Genomic DNA, 20,326 nt, shown 5'->3' with positions numbered 1-20,326 from the left:
TCCACCATCAAACTTTGCAGTAGGCACTATTCATCGGGGTAGGTAACATTCTCCTGGCATCCACCAAACCCAGATTTGTCCATCAGACTTCCAGATACTGAAGCATGGTTTATCATTCTAGAGGACAGGTGGTCACTGCTCCAGAGTCTGATGGCAATGTGCTTTACTTCACTCAAACTGAAGCTTGGCATTGTTCATAGTGATCTTCGGCTTGTGTGTAGCTGCTTGACAATGGAAACACATTTTATGAAGCTCCCGATGCACAGTGTTTGTGCTGATGTTGCTTCCAAAGGCATTTTGAAACTTTGCAGTGAACTCTGTTCTGTGAGTGTGAATGGTTTATGGCTTTGTTGTTACTCCTAGATGTTTCTTATTCACAATAAAAGGCCTTAAAGAGGACTATGCCCGATCCACCTGTAAGCAATTGGTGTGGCTGAAACACCTAAGATCAATAATTACGAGGGGTGTCCACATACTGTATTTTGGTCATATAGTGCAAGATGTTATGGAAACATCCATATTTCATTGATTTAGACAAGGGAATTAAAGATATATTATCAGCATGTCTTTGAAGAAGGTATGTATATTGCCATTCAGGAAAAACTAAACTATGCCGAGTCTGGTAATGTAAAGCAAAAGTGTCAGGGCAAGCCAAACCAGGAGACGAAAACATGGTTATTGGAACACGCCGAGTCTGGTACCTCAAAGCATACAAGAAGACTACTGGAAATGCACACAAAGTTACAACAACCAAGTGCAAAGGAAACAAGGTCATCTAGGGTCAAAGGATGCTGGCAGAAGATGAAGGAGATCAGTGTCTTCATTCAGGTACACTGATGGTAAGTACACGCCATGTTGTTTCCATCCATACAGTGAAAGGAGGGAATGGTACCCATAATCAGCAATACCATTTAAAAGTGTGCCTCCAGGTAGACACACGCTCTACTGTAAGTCCCTGATGAAGCTGTCTTGCCGGTGAAACACGCGTCAGACTTTCTCTTTGGAGTTCCTAGCTGACTAGTTAGACATGACTCTCATTTACTCTCCTCCCCCTAGAATGTGATCTTCAAATTGTGAGGTTCTTTATTGCAAACACTAACAGGGAGATAGTTATAGGGAGTGCTATATTATTTATTTATTTACAGTAATGGGGCTGCTGTTATTTGTTTTATGGGCGCTGCAGCCTGTTTATGATGTTCTTTAGTTAGGGTGTTTTTTTTTAGCCCTCTATATTGCTTTGGAGGTTTTTAGAGTATTTTTTTATTAAAGGCTATCTTTTAACCAATTACAATTCCTATAATCATTTTTCTTGAGTATATACTTTTGAAAGGGAACTCCCTCATTTTCCAAGTGGGACTGATAAAGACCCATTTTTTTTCTACTTTTTTGAGAATGTTTACCAACAGTAATCGAGTCCCAGCTTCCAATAGTAGTGATCTGGATGACCAATCTCCCTTCTGTCAGTGACAGCTATCAGAGAAAGAACACACACATTATTAAGAAAAATAAACAGTTTATTCTTATTTTTCATAATTGTTGATTGATTACTACTACTATCACTGATTAATAACACTTTAGGTCACTGATCACTAGTTGATCTCACAACTCTAGGTTAATTTAACGGAATTAAAGTGTCGACACTTTTCTAACTCGTTGTGTGGTACCCGTAATAAAATGCTGTGGACATTTATTTTTTTGTCAGGTATCCTGATACAAATGGGAAAATATTGACCAGGATTTATGTACCACTTTCCAACAGTTCTGTCCAATATCACAACAGGCTGGCTGCACATGTGCATTGTCTACCTTACAGTGAAACATGGTTTGCACACATGCAGTGTCCAGGCCTTACATATGGTGGGACTTAATGTGGTGAACACCTAACATGAACAGAGTGTGATATCAAAAAGGAATGTGGAGGAATCTGCTCTAACTTGTTTTTTTTTTGTTTTATTTTACATTCATTATGTTTTATTTTACATTCATTATGTTTTATGTATGCTGTTTTAAGCCACCTGCTTCTCCATTTTACTGGAAGTTTTTATGTTTTTTTCTATTATTGCAGTGAGAGCGCCCTTTCCATTCTTCCACACTATGTTTTATTTGTGTAGGATAGAAAAATAGTTATTTTATGGCTTTTTGTCAGATTTATTTCAACTTAAAACCACTTTGTGCACTTGATTTGGATTTATGCTAACATACCACACATATGTGGTGTGTATGTGTTCAGTAGACATTGGCAGACAAATCTGTAGGATCTATCCTCAATTGTGCCTGGAACATTGAGAAATCACCCCAAAACCTTCGGTTCTCGAAAGACTCATGGTTGCTGTTGGCCACATAGTAGAATAGGTGCAGTGGCGTACTTGGGGGAGGTCTGCCCCAGGTGCCACTCATCAGAGGTCTGTCACACTGGGACAGACCTCCAGGTAGGGGAGTAACAATTGTGGTCACAGGGGTCACAACCACTCTTGGTGGCCCGGGTGACCCCTGCAACCACTTCTTCACTTGTACTACCCGCAGCTAGCGGTGGGGAGAGTGTAGAGTGACCTTGTCCCTAATGGTTCAGTGAAGGAAGTGAGTCCTCCTTGACAGCCACCTGTTGCACCACCGTGGTCTTCAAGCTGCTAGTTACGTAGAGCAGGGTGTGGTGAACCTTGTGAACTACCCTCAGTGTCCATTCTAGAATGATTATATTCTTTTGGATAGTACATTATTGTTGTATGGATGGAGTAGGTTATGTGCATTGTTAGTTACATGAATTGTAAACATGTTTGGTGAGATTTCAGAGATTGTTTGACAACTGAAATGGATGGAAGAAAGCTGATTTGTGACAGCCTGTTCCAGAATTATAGAGCAGCACAGGAAAAGCCAAAGAACTGGAGTTTTTTTTCCCAGTACCATGTTTTTTTTAGATAAAATAGCCCCTTAACTATTTAATTAAGTATACATAAAGGAAGAAAGGATGATCAATTTCTTGTCAAAACCAGTGGAAAGATGAATAAGCAGAGATAAGTACCTAAACATGAATATCTTCCTGGGTAATATGTTATGCTAGATTGTCTACTCTAATTCAAATATATATGTATAACTCATGTGGATCCCCAGGAAATGGTGTAAATTCCTATTGAAAAACAAATCTTCTTTGGTAAGGATGTCTTGAAGTCATATAAGTCAATAAAGAAGTACTATACAATACCAAATGTACTTTATGAATTATAAATGCTACTGAAAAAATTAAATAGAAGAAAATAATTATTAAGAACTTGTATCTGATATATATAAAATATCATGTGATTTGTGTAGGTACTTTGTAATAATATGCTTTACATATTGCCCATGCATTCATGATCAGTGCATTTATAAAGACTGTGTTTCTATTATAATAAATACTCTATTATGAACTAGTTCATTTACACCATAAAATATGAGTTGTTGGAATTATATCTATATTGACCTCTGATTGACCGTTTCCCACAATAACTCTTTCACATGCCTGAAGTGGGTCCTAGAAAAACAACAAGAACAACAAGTTTCACCTTAACTTTTAAACACCCACAGTCGTTACAATGTAAGTAAATATATGTTCCTTTTTATAACTGTGTGGAAAGTGTAGCAATTAATTGTTGAGGAATAACCGTGAGCTCTATTAGGATTGGCGCGCCCCCTGGCGGATGAAACGTTAATCTCGTCCTCCCTCTATAAACGGCTGGATTTGTTAACCTATTTCTTCTATTGATCATGGGCGAATATAAATCGAAGTCACTCGCATTTCTTATCCTACTGCGACCCCCTGCGACCGGCCGTTTACTCTGCCTCATTTATGCTGCGGTTCTTCAATTCAACGAGCCTTGTTCCTTAGCATAGAAGAAAATGGAAGCCCTTAGATCAAAACAAGGCCAGCTAATCCCAATTCGCAAGCAATCAAGCAAAATTAATGGCGGTATCTGGTAGTCTGGGGGATGAAGGGCGTTAAAGGCTATAGTGTAATAATTATCTACTATAGGAACCTAACAAAAAACAGGGATATACGCAAAAATAATTGGAAAATCATCATTAGCAATTAAATTACCCCATTTCTTAAAAAGGTAGTCGGGCATATAAGAAGTTATGTATGTATGACATTTACCTTTTATAATTAAATTGTACATTTCTGACTTTTTAAATTGCATTCCTCATTGTTAAAATTCACAATATGCTTTTTATATTCACAATATAAAAATAATAATAACTACAACACCAATACAGGATCATAGGAAATAGGATTTTACTAAAATTTGCCCAGGTATTTACATTTAAACGTTTAAATTGTGTGATAGCAATTGTGTATTGTACACATGCACAAGCATTTACACATATACATTGTCATTCTTCACAGTGACATTTTTTTATGACGTGACAAAAATAATTTCCGATCAATATTTACATTCATTTCATAACTCATTACCTTGTGAGACAATAAAACATGTGATGGATCTAAGGATGGCGATAGGAACATAATTTGGGAATAAGTACATGTTGTCCATAGAGCAGTTCGTAGACCTCAAACTGTATTTATTGACGTGTTTTTCTACTTACTATATATATACATATATCTACTTACCATATATGAGCTGATAATCGAGTAATAAATACCATATTGTCAATATCTAGGCAGCATATGGGATAAACTGTTGCCCTCATATGCCAGGAAAATGGCAACATTAAATCGATTTATGCTTAACCACCCCATGATTAACACAATTTAAGGTCGAGTTAGAGGCAGATAATCAATGTACTGACGATTTCACGTTTTTTTGTTTTGTTAGTCCGATGGATAAAATATTTAATTCAAAAAGAGAGGAAAAGTGGTAACTAAAGATTATGTGCAGTGGAAAATTAAACCATTTATCTCAAGGGCATTGCAACTAGAATTTCAACCAAAGAACTCTGCTGACCCCTTGTGGATAAGAAGGGTAATAGCTGTTCCTGTTGAAATAGATTTTTTTTCTTTCCCTTTACTGGTCATCCTGATTCCATCTCGCTATCTTATTAATAATGTTGGCCCAAAACAAAGCTTAAAAAGCAATAAAAGTAGATTGCTTCCTTTCAAAGATAGCGATAGCTGAAGTGCATTCTGGAGATGTGGTTATATTTGGATTTTCACTGGGATACAGAGATGAGTTATAGTCTTACTAAGAGTGTCAGGCTGTGCCTGCTCTTATGAAGCCACAAGTGCATATTTCCTGAAATATTGCATGATACAGTTTCCTATATACATTCACACTCAGCCAGGGGATTCACTACACTTGTCATCATGCAGCTTTTGCACTATACAACTCAATAGCGATCATGTACAATGAGCAATTAAAGTGCAATCACCACAGCAACCAATGGAAAATCCCGGCTAATTTATCTACATTTGTCTCTTTGCGCCAGACATTATACATTTCTTCTAGTGTGTTTTTTTTTAACAAGCATCAAACTGTATTTAATGAAAAAAAAACAAGAAAAAAAATGAAAATTGGCTTGGCTTGAAAAAACTGATATATGAATATGCACACATAATTGCGTTTATCTTTAATTACATGAAAGGCTATATATATATATATATATATATATATATATGTATATATATATCTATATCTATATATATATATATATATATGTCGCTATTTTAACTGCGACGTTTTTATTGCCTGCTTGGAACTCTGGGATCCAAAGAAAAATAAAAAGTAAATAATTTTGAGGCATAGTGAACCAGTCTAATAAAAATTTGTGTTTTAAACTACGTCTAATTTAGTTTTTGGCTCGCTAACCTAAAATTCAACGTCTTAATGTCCTTTTTAATTTTATTTTTCATAAAACCGTTATTAAATGTGTTACTATTTTTAACAATTCTAAATAAATACCTCTATTTTTGGTGCATCAAACAATCACAATTCGCAAGAAGCCTCATAATAACATGAGACATTAATAATAATAATAATAATAATAATAATAGGCATAAAGGTTTATTGTATGCTTTTTTCACACAATATATTTAAGACACCCAACAGTTCAGAATGTTTGGGTGTGCGAAAAATGGTTAATACAATTCTTTATATATATATATATATATATATATATATATATATATATATATATATATATATATATAGTGCAAAAACATAGAAAGAGAACAAAACATGGACATCGAGACAAACTTTGTTCTAACACTCCAAGTAATAATTACACCCCATAAACAAGACTAAGAATATTTATTTTACTTGGTAAATATTGGATTATCTTATTTTGAATGACCCAACCATCTAATAGATCCAAATATCCATCCTAAATTCTGAACTAAGCCTGATCTTCAAAAAAGCCAAGAAGTTGAGTATGAGGCTTAAACAAGCCGTGCTAAGAGTACAGAGTTTCCCTAATCTCCCAGAACAATCTCCTGAAGAAAATAAATTAAAAAAATACAAATACATCAACCTTCTAATGCTCTTCACATATTTCCTTCCCAGTCAAATAAACACAAGGATACAATATATTTTTTTTTCTGGTCAAGTTCACCTCTGGAAAACTGGATATCCAATTTCTCCGACAATGCTTTAAAATAGCATTATTGTCTCAGCATTAAAATGGTAACCTGAAATACCATTTTATTAGGTTAAGCAAGTTACCAATCCACAGATAAGATCTGGCGAATACTTAGCAGACTTGCTTTCTCCGGTTACATACAAGTTGTAATAATAATAAAAATAATAATAATAATAAACACGATAAAAGCACTTCTACTGTCGTTACAATTCGAGATTACACTTCTCACAATCCACTCTGAAAAAAAATTACAAAAATTCTATGCTTTGATATTACTTTGAAGGTTAAAGTAAAACAGAAATGTTGATAACACACCAATATATTGTATCCGACAGGCAGAAGCAGCAGCCTAATAATGTACACATTTTTTCTTTTTTTTATGGTTGTGTTTTTTCATATGTGTAAAACAAGCAGAATCACTTCTTTTCTTGCAGTTTATTGTGGGGTTTTTAACGAATATCCCAACACTGTGTTAATATGTAACAGACTATAGCGATTAGAGGGGCCAGCAGGTGCATCTGCAGTGAGAAAGTAATGGTATAGATGATCCCAAATTTTCATCTTCAGTTCTGCCTTCTCTAAAAAAGGAAGACACGGATAGAATGGGTCAGGTCTTTTTTTTCATTGACTAACATCATTAAAATTCTAGCTGTACAGTTTGCAGCAAAAAAAACCCTCTGCATAACATATCATGTCTGAATAATTCTGTTAGTCTCCAAGGAGCTTTAAAAAAAACCTTAATGAGCGGATCTACAATTATGATGTGACTGCATAAATTGTCATTTTACTATATTTTATGGTTTAGGGTCTATAGAGATGCAGAATCTAATTTCCTGTTGGATGACAGGCAAACTTGTCAGTGGCAGTCACAAAAAGGGGGCCTGTTATCCCATAGTTTTTTTTTTCTTCCACACGAATAAATATAGCACGAATTTTTAATTCGTCTTCCTTTCACAGACAACAATGCTGGTTTTGAATGCTGGACACAATTTGGGTTTTGTGAGGGGGTTTCTATGCCCTCCCTTAGCCCAGCTGTCCATATGGAATCCAGTGTGTACAACTTGGATCACAATGGTGCTAACTGACAGGGAGGACAAAACCCAAGGATACTTCTCCCTGACTCTGGGATGCACTGCCCTGATAAACGAATTCAATAGCAACCAAAAAGAAAAGAAGAAAAAAAATCACTATCTTTCTTTTTGTCCCCCCATGGGTCTCTTTCAGTTCCTCTCTTTAATATGCACGCCTCTTACATCCTCAAATACCACCCTTCCTCATTGTGTTTTTTTGTAATGTCTACTGTATATTGTTCAAAGATAGACTGCACAAACTGCCCCATTAGAGTGTGAAATTTAAGGCCAAGGGGTTAGGGCCACACAAGACTTGACTGGCTTTATTGACTTAGGTACAAGCCCAAAGTGATTATTATTATTGTTACTACACAATTTATTAAAAACAATATATTAAAAAGATTTTGTATTGTATGTAATAATAATAATAATAATAATAATAATAATAATAATAATAATAATAATAATAATAATAATAATATATTTGATGCTGGTTTCAAATTAAAATATTCTTTACGTTTTCTTTTAATTTTATTTTTAAATATTATGAAGTTAAATGAATAAAAGTATTAAGAGGAAAAAAAAGGTTAAGTAGGGAACATGCCCTGGAAGTTTAGATGTATTTTTTATGTTCATGCAATTATTTATTCATTGGCTAAGGGAAGTGTGGTTAATTAGGGCAATTTAAAAAGTACCTACTAATTTTAATGTTATTTGTAACCATAGTTAGGTCAGAATGGCTGTAAGAAATAAAATTAGTAACTGTTTAAAAAATTGTTTAAATATATATTTTATAACAATGTATTTTGCTCCAAATGAATAAGGTAGGGGTGTAGATCATTGTTAAAAAAAATGTTAAAAACTATAAATTTAGACAATAAGTAAAATGATTAGCTATTTTAAGGTTACATCAGGAAATTAAAAGTGAAATTCTTGTAATTAACACCTACTACACGATAATTACTGTCAGACACTATATAACTCGGTGTATTCTAGGTATAAATTCGATTTACTGTTACAATTAAGTTATGAGGGCATTTAACACCGCTGGGGTTGTGGGGCAGATAATCTTGTTAGAATTGTATTCGATTTAGTAGTATGAGCTATAACATGATTTTATATTTGTACTTGGTATATCTATATATTAATATGGCCACAAATAAATAATAAAGGTGAAAACCCTTATATGTATAATATAAATAATATTCCCCATCTGGGAATATGGTCGACCTTAAAAAAACATTTAATAATTTTGACAACAAAAAAAGAAAGGCAACTCGACATCAAGGATGGCACCCAAGCAGTTAAATTATGATAACGGATTCTATAATATGCAGAAAAAATGTTAATGGATTATAGTGCAATATTTTGCATCGACATGAAATATAAGAAAGTGTAATAGATATTACAGTCGGAGACAAAAGTGGTTTAATTATCAAGAAACCAAGCGCTTTATACGTCATTTGGTGAGATATTTATTAATACATAATCAATTTCTCAGGTATATTTCTGGGGGTTGCATCCAATAGGGCTGCAATGACACAAAAACAGCTTCTGTTTGCCTTAGAGAAGAAGTGCTGTTCAGATTGTATGAGACTCAAAAGCTTCCTAGCTGAAGGGGCACTTTACAGTTTAAGTGAGAGGGTTTTATTTCTTATTTTCAGACTCTTTACCTTTTACTGCCTCTCCAGATAGATAAATAAAGTAAGCACATGCAAACAAACATTCAAGGCTAAAATAACATCATTTAAACAGATACACCATAACCCTCTGCTCTTGAGAAAGCAATAATCTGCGCATATGAACCTGTATATATATATATATATATATATATATATATATATATATAAACATTTGGCATTGGGTGCTTTTAAATATGTACATAATCTAGTTTGCCTATCCAAAAAGTCAACCACACGTTATTTTTGAAACACATCATTTTATTAAAATTCTTATAAAAATTGAAAATCTCCCAAGGATGCGCTTTTTTCCCTTTCCTTTCCTTTTTTTAAATTATACATAATAATCAGTTGTATATCTCTATGTAGAATGACTTTTGACAATTGTTTGTGTTCTGCTTTGTGGTTTGGGGAAAATATTTGCATAAAAAACGCCCTGAAGGTTACTGATGCCAACAATAACCACAAATATTTACAAAAAAAATTCTAGTAGCTGTCAGAATTTTTTTTTACATAGCCATAAATAGTTAAAACTTCATTAAAAAAGGAAATAATATTCTCTATTTTAAAGTGTTTACCACTTGCTTTATGTACGACCGACAATATTTCTACAGCACACAAACATAGTTTACAAAACCAAAAATAAGATAAAAATAATAAAAAAAATCCAATAAGCAGAATAGAGTTTTTTTTCTGCTTGGCAAGAAGCAGACAGTGTAAACATTTATCATGAAGTACCAGTAAAATAAAAAGAGTGTCTGAAGATGAATCTGACATCCATTAAAAAGGATGATCAATAATAATATTAATAATAATTATAAGTTTTTTTGTACCCCCACCCACATTTTTTTCCAAGCAGATCAGTCTGTAAATGAAGTTCACCAAGTCCACTGCTGGGTTTGCACCAAATGATGTGCTGTTGGGTACTGGGGGTTACTGGCAGAGCTGTACTGGGCATTGTACTGCATGTGCTGTAAGGACTGGGCACTATAAGCTGAAAATGGGATACCAGCCGGGAATGTAGCAGCTAAGTCCTGAGCTTTGAGCGTGTGGCACGGTTTACCATCCCTGACTAGGACAGGCACTGCCACCCGTCTAGGGGAAGGAAGGGGTGTAACTTCCATACCTTTCTCTGCCCTTGCCCTCTTCATCTTGTACCGGTGGTTCTGGAACCAGATCTTCACCTGGGTGGGTGTGAGTCGGATCAGGCTTGCCAGGTGCTCTCTTTCAGGTGCTGACAGGTACCTCTGCTGCCTAAATCGCCTTTCCAACTCATAAGTCTGAGCCTTGGAAAAAAGCACCCTCCTTTTCCTTTTCTTGCCGGAGTCTGGGTTGCTTGAACTTTCCTTTTCATTGTCCGGAGATTCGTCAGCCGAAGGTTCAGGGGATTTGGGTGATGAGTCCTGCTGGGAATTGCTGGATGCAAACCCATGTACTGCAGAAAGTGTGAGAATGGGAAATCCTTCCATTACACCCTATATAGATGTATATATCCTCTATCTATACATATATTCACATTAAAATAAAGTTACATGCAACTATACATTAACCATCAATCATAATAATTAATTATCATAAATCTATATTTGACCAAGTAAGCCTTATATATATATATATATATATATATATATATATATATATATATTTACATCTATCTATCTATCTGTAAATATATCATTGGTAAATAGATCTCAACCATATCCATTTAAAGGTGTGCAAACTTGTTTATTTTTTAAATGGATTTATTTTCCCCTCCAGATCGTAACACGACATTTTTCTATGACACCGAATGCTTTTCATCATACGAATTGTGTATCGCGACTAGGTTTGTCCAAGATACGTGAATTGATTTTTAAAGAATAATCAACAATTCGTTCATTGATAAACACAGCCTTAGTTTCATGTAGGCATTTTTTTCTTTACTGCCAAAAAGACTGATCTTCAACTGCACACAAAGATCTCTCTGTTTAGAGAATTTGTTAGCCTTTATCTTAGAAAGTGAAGTTAACGCTAATTTTTCAAGGAATCTGTCTCTCTATGGGAACAGTGGTTATATATGGTTAGAAATGGTTATATATGGTCAGGGTGGAATTAATGGTAAATATTGAATTTGGTCTACAGATATAATATTCAAAAATAATTTCAAATCTGTTAATAAATAAAATACCTTAATTATGAAAATCAAGCAACTACCCTGTCTTAAAACCTAAAAAAGGTAGAGTGCAGTAAATAATCACAGGTACTTACACGAGTACTGGATGCTTTCTGTAGTTGCAAGCCAACGAGTGTAAGGGTTGTCACTATTGTCGTAGAAGGGGTTTTTCAAAGGTAGGTTCTTCACTGTTTCTAAGGGGCTTTGCCCTAAAGATTTTTTGGGGGGTTCAGCTCCTTCTGTGTCTTCATCCACACCTTCAGCTATAGACCCCTCTTCATCATTAGTGTCAGGCAGATCTAAAATGTCCTTCACAGAAAACCCAGTCTTTGTATTGGTTAAAGAAGACATGTTATGCTCAGATTACTGCAGCAAACTTGAGATACCAGTATTGTCAATCCTTTTTTTTTTTTGCAACAACAGCAATAAAAAAAAAACCACACAAACAAGAAGAAAATACACAATGAATCGCAGACTGGTTGTGTGCAGCAACTGCTGATGAGTGGAATTGGGAAACCCAAGAGCAGAGAGGATCTTCTCAGATAGTTTGTAAGTCCAGGAAAAATGCCAAAGAGCATTTACTCTGCTTGCTGTCTGCAAAAACTAAGCCATTTCAGGACTGATCAGTCCATATAAGCTTGTTCTCCACACATGAACCTGCAGAGAGGAGGAAAAAGTACATTAAAAGCGAGAAAGCTTTGCCACGTGTGGGCGGGTCTTAGGAGTCAAGTGGATGAAGACAGTGTTTGCAGATGTGAAATTGTGGGTTTTGGGGAGATCCGAGCCTTTACCATTGGTGCTCTAGCGCATGATGAGTGGTATAACGTGTCAATTAATTACAAAGATGGGGGAGGGCCTTTTTACATAGTATTTACATACAAAGCACCTCCAAGTAGCCTGATATCCTCAGCACTTGAAACCACGTTTAAACAAATTGTCCCCTTCTCTTCTCTCTCTCTCTCTCTCTCTCTCTCTTCCTCTGTCTAGTAAAAAAAAAAGAACCAGACTGTTCTCATAACCTTATTCTTTACTGGTTTAAATAATGTTTTGCAGTCAGAATATTAAGTATTTAAACACACAGTTAAAAAAATCCAGAATTCACAGAATGGGATTGCTTTCAAGAAATTGCTCTTTAGCTAAAGAAGATGCTATTCAGATGGCATGAGACCAACTTATGTAAACCTCTTAGGTCAATATTGTGGTTGGGGCTTAAGGATGTGTAGTGTAAATTAAACAAAAAGTAATTGATTCTACTTTGCTTGCAAAATAAATCCCAGTGTGAAAAAATGTATCCATTTCTGTATGGCCTATAAAGCGATTTGTTCTTTCTTTAAGGAAGCAAACACGTTGTTGTTTTAATTTTATTTCCTCTAATAAATTATATCTATTATGCTATCACTCTATTTATAAAAAATAAGTACAAGAATAAGTACAATTTATATCGAAATCCACATTTAATAAGGATAAAGCAAGAAAATTTGGATTTTTCAGCAAATAATATACACCTTTAACTGCTCAGTTTAAAGCATTCTGGTGGTCAGAATGACAATAATTGGAATTGCCAGGACCTTCTAAGCGGTTTAACTGTGGATTAAATCTCATTCTATATATTTGTGTCTTATTGTCTTTTTTTTCAAACCGAATCTTGGTCCTCTCTTTTAGGGGTTCCTGATCATGTTTTCTCAATGTAAATATGTTTTCATGTTGTTTTTTTCTCTCTCTATTATAGGTAAAAGCAGATCCTCATTTTCTGGTATGATCTTTATGGGGTACCCCATGGGGTGAAAAGAAGAGATAGAATTGTTAAAGCATAGATATTTCTAGTTCATGTCAATCAGGTCAGAGAAAGGGTTAGGACCAGATATAGAGGGGTTTATTCTATATCATTCAGTAGGGAGGCTGGATGGGGGGGGGGTGCTGGGGGGTTGTCTATAGGCTTTTACTGACTTTCTCCCACAACTGTACTCCAGAATAAAAAAAAATCCTCTGCGTTATGCAGAAGAAGAAAAGGAAGAAGAAGAAACAATGTATTATTGTAGATCAGTTTATTTGAGCATCGCTCTGTGCCTCCCATCTAGTATGTGATGTGTGTAACAATGCTTCAGGTTTTAGCAGACCCCTAGCTCATCCTGGGTGGTCGGATTCGGGCAAACACAAATACAAACCGATTGCTAAGCTGCGAACAATAGGCGAAATGTAGACAAATGTCCGGGTCCTGTTGGATGCCTTTGTCCAGGCTCAGTTTTTGCATTTATTTCAGTGGTGAAATAATACGTGATTGACGCCCTCTTACAATGTGCTCTAACTGTTTGGGATAAATTCGAGGTTGTTCCTAGTTGTCATGGCATTCATCCTCTTTCAATGGGGCTATCTCTTCATTCGCCCCTCAATCCTGCCACTGCATTAACCTCTTTCCCTATCGGGGGGAAAAAAAACAGGGAAAGGGGGACACTCCAATGCAGGAAAAGAGTTAAACGAATTAACCCTTTTAATCATCTACTTAAAATTAAATGGATGCATTCTTATAAAATAATCAATAAACATGAACGACAAACAGCCATGCAGATCAGAATGGCTCTAGAGAACTAGTTTATATGATCTTAGGTAAGTAGCCTAAAGATATATAAATAAAATAAATAAAATATGATTGTGAATGTCTAATTAATTTCATTTTAGGTATGTTAACGTCTTAGATCTGATTTGTGGTTTACAATAACCGACTGTACCAATAGAGCTATACGTTGGAACACTATTGACAAGGTGATCAAATAACTTGCTGTAAGATCTCATTAGCAGAAGAGGGAAAAGTGTGGAGTTTTTCTTTCCTGCTCTCTCCACTGGTTTTGGCTACCTGATAGGTAAATATTTTCCTGAGACAAGACAAGGTCTTAGGGACCATTAGTCACACTGCACTTAGATGACAAAGCATTATTGAAAAACACACACAGGGACTTCATTCATTTAGACTGTGAGCAACTAACAACATGTAATAGGTAATGTATTTGCCAGTGTGCCAGAATTTAGCAAAGCACTCATGCAGGGTTACAGCATCTAATATAACCTGTGTCCATGAGGCCTTCATAGACATACCTCCTTATGATGTTGTTAATTATTTATTATTATTATTATTAATATTATTATTACTATTTTCACGACTAAGAGGTAAAACAAGTTTGATAAATACACGTGTAAATACAGTACAGGCTGTATATCATATCATGCAGCTTAATGAGCAAATAAATTGGAAAATTAATCCCATTGAATCTCAATTTAACATATTAGGTTTTGTGCAGAGAATACAATAACTAGATGTGAATCCATATGACCTAACCTCCACAGAAAGAGAAGAGTTGTATGAAAGCATACACAAAAGATGCATTTTGGGTAAAGCATTATTAACAAATTATGTCCTTGGCAATACCTGACCTGTCAAATAAGAATGTATGGGGGATGGGATAGTGTATTTTATAAATGGTATCCCTATGGCTCTAAATACTTTTACATTGATCTTGGTGTGATTTGATACCAACAGACTGTTCCTGCTTTATTCAGGTAATTTACCAAAGTAATAGTTTTTGGTCATGGACATATTTGAGCTTTATACGTCATAATATTATAGACAGTTATATGTTTCCTACAGATGCAATCATACCATAAATCTACTGGTATAGTACTGCAGTACATTGACCCCATATTTTATGAGTGATGGGAGTTGCATTTAATTTAATTTGCAAGATCTAATACCCAGATTTCAATCCATATTTTGGTTACATACGTTTCCTAAACTGATTCCCATTGTGTGTCTGTGTAAGGATCTAGTCTAAAACTTGAGTTTAAACCTCTGATGATTTTGAGTTAATTAATTCATTGGTTACATACATATTAGAAAATGTTTACAGCCCTGTGCATCTAATAAGAGAATCGATGGGCATGTGATGCCTCTTGCCTAGCCTATCTCAATGTCAATTGGAATCGAGGGTTAATAATGACACATTACATTAATTATTTATTTGTTTAACCCATGAGTGCCACACCAACTGGAAGTATAAATTGTTTGTGTTATCGACTTCTGTAATTATATATATATATATATACATATATACATACATACTCAACAGCCAAATACAACATAATTGGTAGCACGAGGATAAGGGGTTATTCAAACAACTAAACAAGGAGAAGTAGCTTCAGACGTGATCACGACAAGTGTTTGTACTTTAGGTCAATTGTCTTTGAGTGTTTACCTGTTTACTTTTACAGGTAGCTTAAACTACAGTCGTTAGCCTCTTAGTGTGGACTGAAAAGCTTTTAAAAAGCTCCCACCCATCCAAAACAACCCTACCCCCCTTACACACACAGACAGGGCAGATTTTAAGGATATCCTTACTTAACACAAGTAAATCAATAAATTCGTTTTCCTCCTCATTGTAATTGCCTTATTATGTTGACCCAAATAATTCCTTAATACCTAGTAGCCATTTAGTGACACAGGTTAATATGTTTGTGAGATCTTAAACTAGCTTTTAGCTGCATTTGTAATTGATTTCACTTTGTACTTCTTTACATTCAATATTTTTTTTGTAGAAGTGATAACAGAATTTGCTGTAAGGAATAAGGAAATATATATAATCATCCCAATAGCCCATTTCTCTAATACCCTTTTTTCAAGCACCCCAACACATACAGATACATGTCTCTACCTTAATATGTTTGCACACATGATCTCTATCACTCAGTATTATTTTTACCTGCATTAAATATTTCCAGATAATGACCTGTTGTTTTTACAATTGGATTATATCACTGCTAGGGTATTTCAGGCTATGCTGGATTTTGCCTCCTCCCCTATAAACAGATTATCTCATCCAAAATTCATGACTGCCCTGCATGAAGCTCTCATGCTGAATTTTATTCCCTCTCTCTCTCTTAATGAAAATTATTTGTAACTTTCATTTTGAAAGGATGACACGATCACAAAGCAGCTTCTGGTCTTCATTCCAGAAATAGGAAATTCAGGAATAAATAACATTTTATTTTAAATAAAATGACATTACTGATCAAAAGTTGCAGTTCACAATCTGATTTGTTCAGAAAAAAATAAAAATAAAATTTAATAAGAGAAAAAAAAATATTTTTTTCTATGTTCTGGGGTTTAACATATAGAAGACTGACCTGTAGCCCAACACCGTTCAGATAAAATGCTTCAAGTGGATTAGTGTGCTGTTTGAATAGTTCCAAGGTGCAAGCAATTGTTTTCCATTCACTTCAGATAAACAAAACATATTACACCTTAACGCTCTGTTGAGGATTAGTGAGGCTGACACAAAGGCTTTGTTAGATTCGGTATTCTTTATCTATGATTTGATACTCAGTGGATGGATACACTTGAAATCAATGGGAAAGGAAAATATAGCCCAATTTAGTGGTTTTGTTGTTATATGCTCAGTGTCAGGTATCTGTCTTCTCAGTCCCTTTATTATAATATAACCCGAAACGACAAAAAAATAATATTTTAGCAAAATTGGCATGTCTTGCTGATGGTATGATGGTAGATCCACGAAATCATCTTGAAAAAATAAAATGAAAAATAAAACAATAAAAATCTATCTATCTATCTATCTATCTATCTATCTATCTATCTATCCATCCATCCATCCATCTATCTATCTATCTATCATCTATCTATCTATCTATCTATCTATCTATCTATCTATCTATCTATCTAGAGAGAGAGCATCTCAAATATAAAGCAATTTAACATAAATCCAGTATTTTAACCCATCAATTAAATGTGATTAAAAAATACTACTAAAGTTTAACAAAGTCAAAGTGCCCGAATAAGAGTATATTTTTTAATCGAAAGAGAATGGGGAGCTTAAGAGCCCTCTGAAATGTGGATCAAGCCAACAGCCACACATGTTACATTTTTACCCCTAAGGCTTTGTATTAGACAAGCTATTAATTATTTGTTCCAAAGACTAGAGTCTAAATTGGGTTTGATTCGATTTCACAGCACAGAGTGATAAGAGGTTCTGAAATGGTTGTGGGACACCCCGAGGAAATATCGCCTTATAGAAGAGAAGATTTGTCCTTGTATCAAACAGTTACATTCCTTGATCTAACTGCCTTGAGGCACAGATTAACCCACTCTGCACCATGGATTTGGATTTAAAAGAATAGGTCTATAGATATTTCATGGATAGGGGTAATTGCATGGCAGAACCCTGAACATAACCTCTGTAGATTTATAAAAATATGGTGGTATTTAGCATGTATATATATATATATATATATATATATATATATATATACCGTATATACGAGAGAGAAAATTGGGGCATCTATCTATCTATCTACCTATCTATCTATCCATCTATCTATCTATCTATCTATCTATCTATCTATCTATCTATCTATCTATTATATACAATGGACAATGACCATACGTATGTTACATATAAATACATATATATGTGTGTGTTCAGGGCTACAGCACAGCTTCTGCACACCCTGTGTCTATTATGAGTGTATAATATGGAAATTATGGTATCCCCCAGGCCAATGTTGCAGCTTTATTCTTTCCTGCTTTGAAATGATTAAATATGTCACAATGAGATTAAGCAGCGCTATTTTGCCTGCAGAAATACCATTTTCACAGTAAAACAACCAGTCCATGATAACGCAACAGCTTTTATGGAAATGATTAATTTTTAACATTTTTCTTTTTTTTTTCTTTTATTGCATTCATTGCTGTAAGCAGAATTCTTATCTAAATTTGGTTGACACCAAATATGCCTCTGTGCCAGACAGCTATTGTGAGTGCTAAATGTGAAAGGAGGATTTAAGGATTGACATTAAGCAGTGCATTAATTTGTACAGCGCCATGGCATCTGTCGGTGCTTTATAAATATAAACTGATCTGATAATAAAACAGATATCGTTATAGTTGATTATTCAACTGTCATAGCAATCAGGTCCTTTATGATATAAAGAATCAGCAACTAAGCATACTGTGACAGAAAGCATATAATACAGAGATGGAGCTAGTTTAACATAAGTGATCTTACAGCGATCTCTACTGTTTGAAAAGAGTATTGCCTTGACAATCTATATCAGACTTGATTTTACAGCCTTTGAGTATACCTTAACCCCTTCACTGCCAGAGAGTTGCGCCACCCATTGCAGTGGAAGTTGGCATTGACAGTAGCAACTTTTCCAAAGGATGGATACCTATCTTGTTAAACTACTTCTGTTGGGTTGTTGCAAATTCTACTGTGTATGTTTAAATAGGTAAGCGCTACCAAATTATTACCCCAGACAGAGATAAAAGAACATGCATTGTAGTGAGCTAATCCACAAACTTTCATTCGGGGTAGTGCTACCATAAAAAGATTAAACAGATGCTTAGGGCCCTTTAGAGCATAGTGGGAGACCTGTACAAGAAATGTGTTCCACAGTGCATGTATAATTATTCTTCTTTATTACATGTGTTAAATATGGGGCCCCAATAAATATATATTTTTTTGCTTTGCTTTGAGCTCTTCAATACCCAGAGCTATCCCTGCCATTAACGCTATAAAGAGTTTTGGTTTAGCTTAGCAAGATTATAACCTGTTTTTAGGATTCAAGAAACTGCCTTGTATTGAAAAAGCTTCACCTGCCCTTCCCACCCCTCCAGTGGCAAGAAGGCATTAGAGATGTGTTAGCAAATTGCAGTTGGTGTATACCACCTGTCACCTGTCAAACAGATATAAGATTTCAGTGTAAATCTAAGAAGTTCCAGGACAAATCTATGGCTGATAAAATCTTTTCATTCTATTTTATTTAGTTTATTTTAATTTTCCATGCCAACGAAAGTGCACACTTATGCAAAAAAAAACCCATTCTCAGTTAACCAGTTAATGGTGAAGTAATATAATCCAACACATTTCCTATCCACAGATTTATTCTTTTCCTTCTATTTCTTGGTTTTTTTTTGTCTACAACTGGAATCAAACATTTTGCTGCCTCTTACAAGCCACTCGCAAATAGATGCACCCATTTAATCCTGGCTTTTTTGAGAGACACAACTACTCAAGATGTAAGAGCTCTTTCTTGAAGGAAAAAAGTGCAAAGCAGAGTGTGAAAAACAGCTCACCTGGTGGCAGATGAAAAGTGGAGACCAGGAGACAGCTGGGTATAGGGAGGTATTCCAGCTCCCAAGGGGGAAGAGAAGTGTATGTAAAGATGAAACTTGCTGATATCAGGAGCTGTACACATTCCCTGCTGCACTTTCCTTGACTGATCTCACTGTGTAAATACATTTACACTTCTCTTCAATGGTCCTAGATCGCCCATTCTTTCCCCAACATCCAATCCTTCTTTATGCCCCTATCTGTATAATTGCAATCTCCTCCCTGGGTTCCTCAGAAAGACTTACTATCTTTGCCACCAACCCCCACTCTCTTAAATTGCAGGATCTGTTTGTTTTCCTTCCCTGTGACGTTAGGTAAAATATTGGCCATATGTTCATCTGTAATAAATTGGTTATAAGGGCAAATACCATTTTACTTGCCTTTATCCGGTATCTACCTGTTTTGTACTGCATGCATATGTGTGTATACCTTTTAATGCCTCTGATACACACACACACACACACACACACACACACACATATATATATATATATATATATATAATACATATCTCTACATTACAGAGAGAGGTATATATATATATATATTGGGAAGCTCTTGCTGCTGGTTTTATGCTGATTACTTTGTACATGCTTTTGTACATTTCATCTGTTCTTTGAAAAAATTTAAATATTATATTTTTATGAGCTCATTTATGTCCTTGGAAATGTGAGTGCATAACTT

At 34.9% G+C, this 20,326-nt stretch overlaps 1 protein-coding gene across 3 annotated transcripts; it reads right to left on the bottom strand.

Annotated features, from left to right (window-relative positions):
• Positions 1–6,767: 6,767 nt before the first annotated feature.
• NKX2-2 (NK2 homeobox 2) lies at positions 6,768–19,723 on the bottom strand. 3 transcript variants are annotated; one of them, XM_053461132.1, is made up of 3 exons: positions 11,564–12,212; positions 10,443–10,751; positions 6,768–7,145 (listed from the first exon to the last, which is right to left on the bottom strand). In XM_053461132.1, exons 1-3 carry the CDS (start codon positions 11,817–11,819, stop codon positions 7,003–7,005), a joined length of 708 nt encoding a protein of 235 aa, XP_053317107.1. In that variant the 5' UTR covers positions 11,820–12,212; the 3' UTR covers positions 6,768–7,002. The 3 variants fall into 3 exon arrangements, with proteins under 3 accessions (XP_053317107.1, XP_053317106.1, XP_053317105.1); XM_053461131.1 differs by lacking the exon at positions 6,768–7,145 and adding an exon at positions 19,606–19,723 and having other exon boundaries at positions 9,557–10,751; positions 11,564–12,125; XM_053461130.1 differs by lacking the exon at positions 6,768–7,145 and having other exon boundaries at positions 9,557–10,751.
• Between the last annotated feature and the right edge of the window lie 603 nt (positions 19,724–20,326).

The sequence above is a fragment of the Spea bombifrons genome, chromosome 3 (assembly GCF_027358695.1).
Source record: "Spea bombifrons isolate aSpeBom1 chromosome 3, aSpeBom1.2.pri, whole genome shotgun sequence".
Classification (NCBI taxonomy): Eukaryota; Metazoa; Chordata; class Amphibia; order Anura; family Pelobatidae; genus Spea; species Spea bombifrons.
Note: the sequence above shows the minus strand (reverse complement) of the source record. Positions and strands in the feature narration are given on the sequence as shown.

Bases quoted from the DNA above. Each gene is read 5' to 3' on its own strand.
- NKX2-2 (XM_053461131.1), bottom strand. From the start codon at position 11,819: ATGTCTTCTTTAACCAATACAAAGACTGGGTTTTCTGTGAAGGACATT. The intron at 10,752-11,563 runs GTAAGTACCTGT...CACTTTCTGCAG, and splicing joins AGAAAGCATCCAGTACTCGT to TACATGGGTTTGCATCCAGC.